Below are 2,500 nucleotides of genomic sequence, written 5' to 3' on the forward strand. Positions count from 1 at the left end.
TCATGCCCTGAAAGGAAAGTATAGATCAACTGATTAATTATCTATAATGAAGAGAATAAATATTAGAGGAAAGAGTATAGAAATAGATGTTTATCTCTATATAATGGTTTAAAACCTAACAATAGAGAAACAGAAAGAAGACTCATAGATCCTATTCGACATCGTCTAGGAAAAAGACACCATAGAATATGCAACTATTTTAAACGAAACGGCGACTCTTAAAACAGAATATGGTGCACAGCAAGAAGTCACAGTACACACATTCTTCACCTTAGGCTTCTTTATGAAATGCAAGGGAATTTTCAGGAACATAAGAGGCCTTTTTATTTTTTATTCTGTTCTCTACATTATACCCTTTCACCTGTTACCCAATTCTTTAACTTCCATTCTCAGTCTGTCTATTTGTCTCTCTATAGATCTTATATTATAATAGGGATCAATTGGTTACTAATAATCAAACACTTTATAGATAAAGTCATATCGGACACTTACAAGAAACAACCTCTCGTTTTCAGGAGCTTTTGATCAGCTGATTGTGCAATGTCTCACAATCAGTGAAGCTAAGGCTTTAGAAAGACAGAAGTAACCATCCCCCTTGAACAATACTAATCAATCCAGAGAGCTAAGTCCTCCTTTGATAGAAGATTCACCCAACTGTCCCCCTTCACTAGTTAGTAGGATGACTTGGTCATTATCTAGTTAGTCTTTACAGAACTCGGTATCAAAATACAATTTCACTTATTGCTGAACTTAGATCAGGAACCATTACGATTAGATATATGGTGGGAACACATTGTAGTCTTTTAAAAAACCAGCACAAGCATCAACATCTACCAGCTCTGCTTGATCGATTGAGGAAGAGATGAATGTTTTCTTCTCTAATCACAAAAGACGAATCTAAATAATGCCAACCAAAACACTGTCAGCAACATTTTGTTTCTGGTGACTTTTTTCTCATCCGCAAATGAAAGTCAAAGTTTGATTACCCCCCACTTCATCTTTATCTTAATGATTGTCAAAGGTAAAAAAAAAATAAAAATAAAAGGGGATTTATTATCAAAGACTTCCATTCAAAGGAGTATGAGAAAAGAGGAAAGTCATTAAAAGAACATTAAATCAGAAATATGTTCTTTGACTCAAACACATATCCTCACACATATACAGACAGACACACGCACAATAATATATACTGTATATATATATATATGTCTATATATATATATATATATATATACATATATATATATATATATATATATAAATATATACACATTTATTTACATATATATATATATATATATATATGTATGTATATATACATATATGTACACATAGATATATGTATATACATATATATATATATATATGTATATATATATATATATATATATAAATATATATATATATATATATATGCGTGTGTGTGTGTGCTTCTGACAGAAAAAGAAGATCTAAGCAGGTTGTTGGAATGTCGGAAATTTAAAGGGAAGTTTAAGGAAGATAGAGGATGTGATTAAGAGGAGAAAGATAGACATCCCATGCATGCAAGAGACAAGATGGATAGCAATTGAAATTCGAGATATAGGAAATGAGCTCTTTCACAGCGGGTAATTTGAGTTTGAGACACCGAACGAGGAGGAGAAGCTAATCATAGGAGGAGACATGAATGGCAGAGAAGGAATGGATATGAAGAGGAACATTGTGGAAACGGCAATGGTGAGATTTTGGGGCAACGGGAAATTATAAATAATTGAGATGGAAATATGTTGCAGATGGAGAAAGATATTAATATGAGAGGAAGAGAACATCTTGAAAAACCAGTGAATACTAAACGTTAGAAAAAAAGGAGCTTCAAGAGTCATATAAGGAAGATGGGCCAGTGACGAAGATAGGGAATACTAAAGAGACGTTTAATTTAGTAAGAAAAAAATCAGAAAAAAACAAAGGGTAAAAAAATATATATGAAAGGTGAGGAATAGATAATATATTTATCAAGAGCGACACGGAAAGAAAAGTGTGTACAGAATGAGAGGAGAGTCTATAGGTATATAAATTTAACCTTAAAGAGGATATCATGGAATGTGGTAACAACAGTGAAGTTGGTAACTATGGTTGAGATGATGTACAAAAGAACAGGGACATATGCAAGTACAACGTTTGGAGGAACACAAACCTTTCATTTTATTATTATAATAAACCTGCTTTCAGCATTAAGCTCATCTTCATTAGTGGTGGTCTTAGATTTATTACGCAATAAGATATAAATAATTAAGAGCCTTAGGAGTCACTGAATGCAGATGATTTTTTAGCTACTGCTGAAAATAAAGAAGACTTACAAGGAATGATTATAGAGTAGCAAGAGGTTTTGAAGTGATTTAGCTTTAGAATAAATCTGAATAGGACTGAGGCTATTGGGATTAGTGAGGAAGGTGGACGGGATAGCTATGCATGAAAGTAAAGGCTTCGCTCTAAAAGAGATGGACAAGTTTAGATACTTGTG

At 32.6% G+C, this 2,500-nt stretch overlaps 1 protein-coding gene across 2 annotated transcripts in view; it reads right to left on the reverse strand.

The window, feature by feature from the left end:
- LOC137653180 (uncharacterized) overlaps nt 1–2,500 on the reverse strand; it is a 10,069-nt gene that overhangs the window by 7,161 nt on the left and 408 nt on the right. For both annotated transcript variants that reach the window (XM_068386563.1, XM_068386564.1), the window contains exon 2: nt 1–7. This exon is cut by the window's left edge and continues 23 nt beyond it. In XM_068386563.1, coding sequence (XP_068242664.1) covers nt 1–7 — 7 coding nt within the window. The remainder of the gene's footprint in view (nt 8–2,500) is intronic.

This window comes from Palaemon carinicauda, chromosome 14, assembly GCF_036898095.1.
Source record: "Palaemon carinicauda isolate YSFRI2023 chromosome 14, ASM3689809v2, whole genome shotgun sequence".
Lineage (NCBI taxonomy): Eukaryota > Metazoa > Arthropoda > Malacostraca > Decapoda > Palaemonidae > Palaemon > Palaemon carinicauda.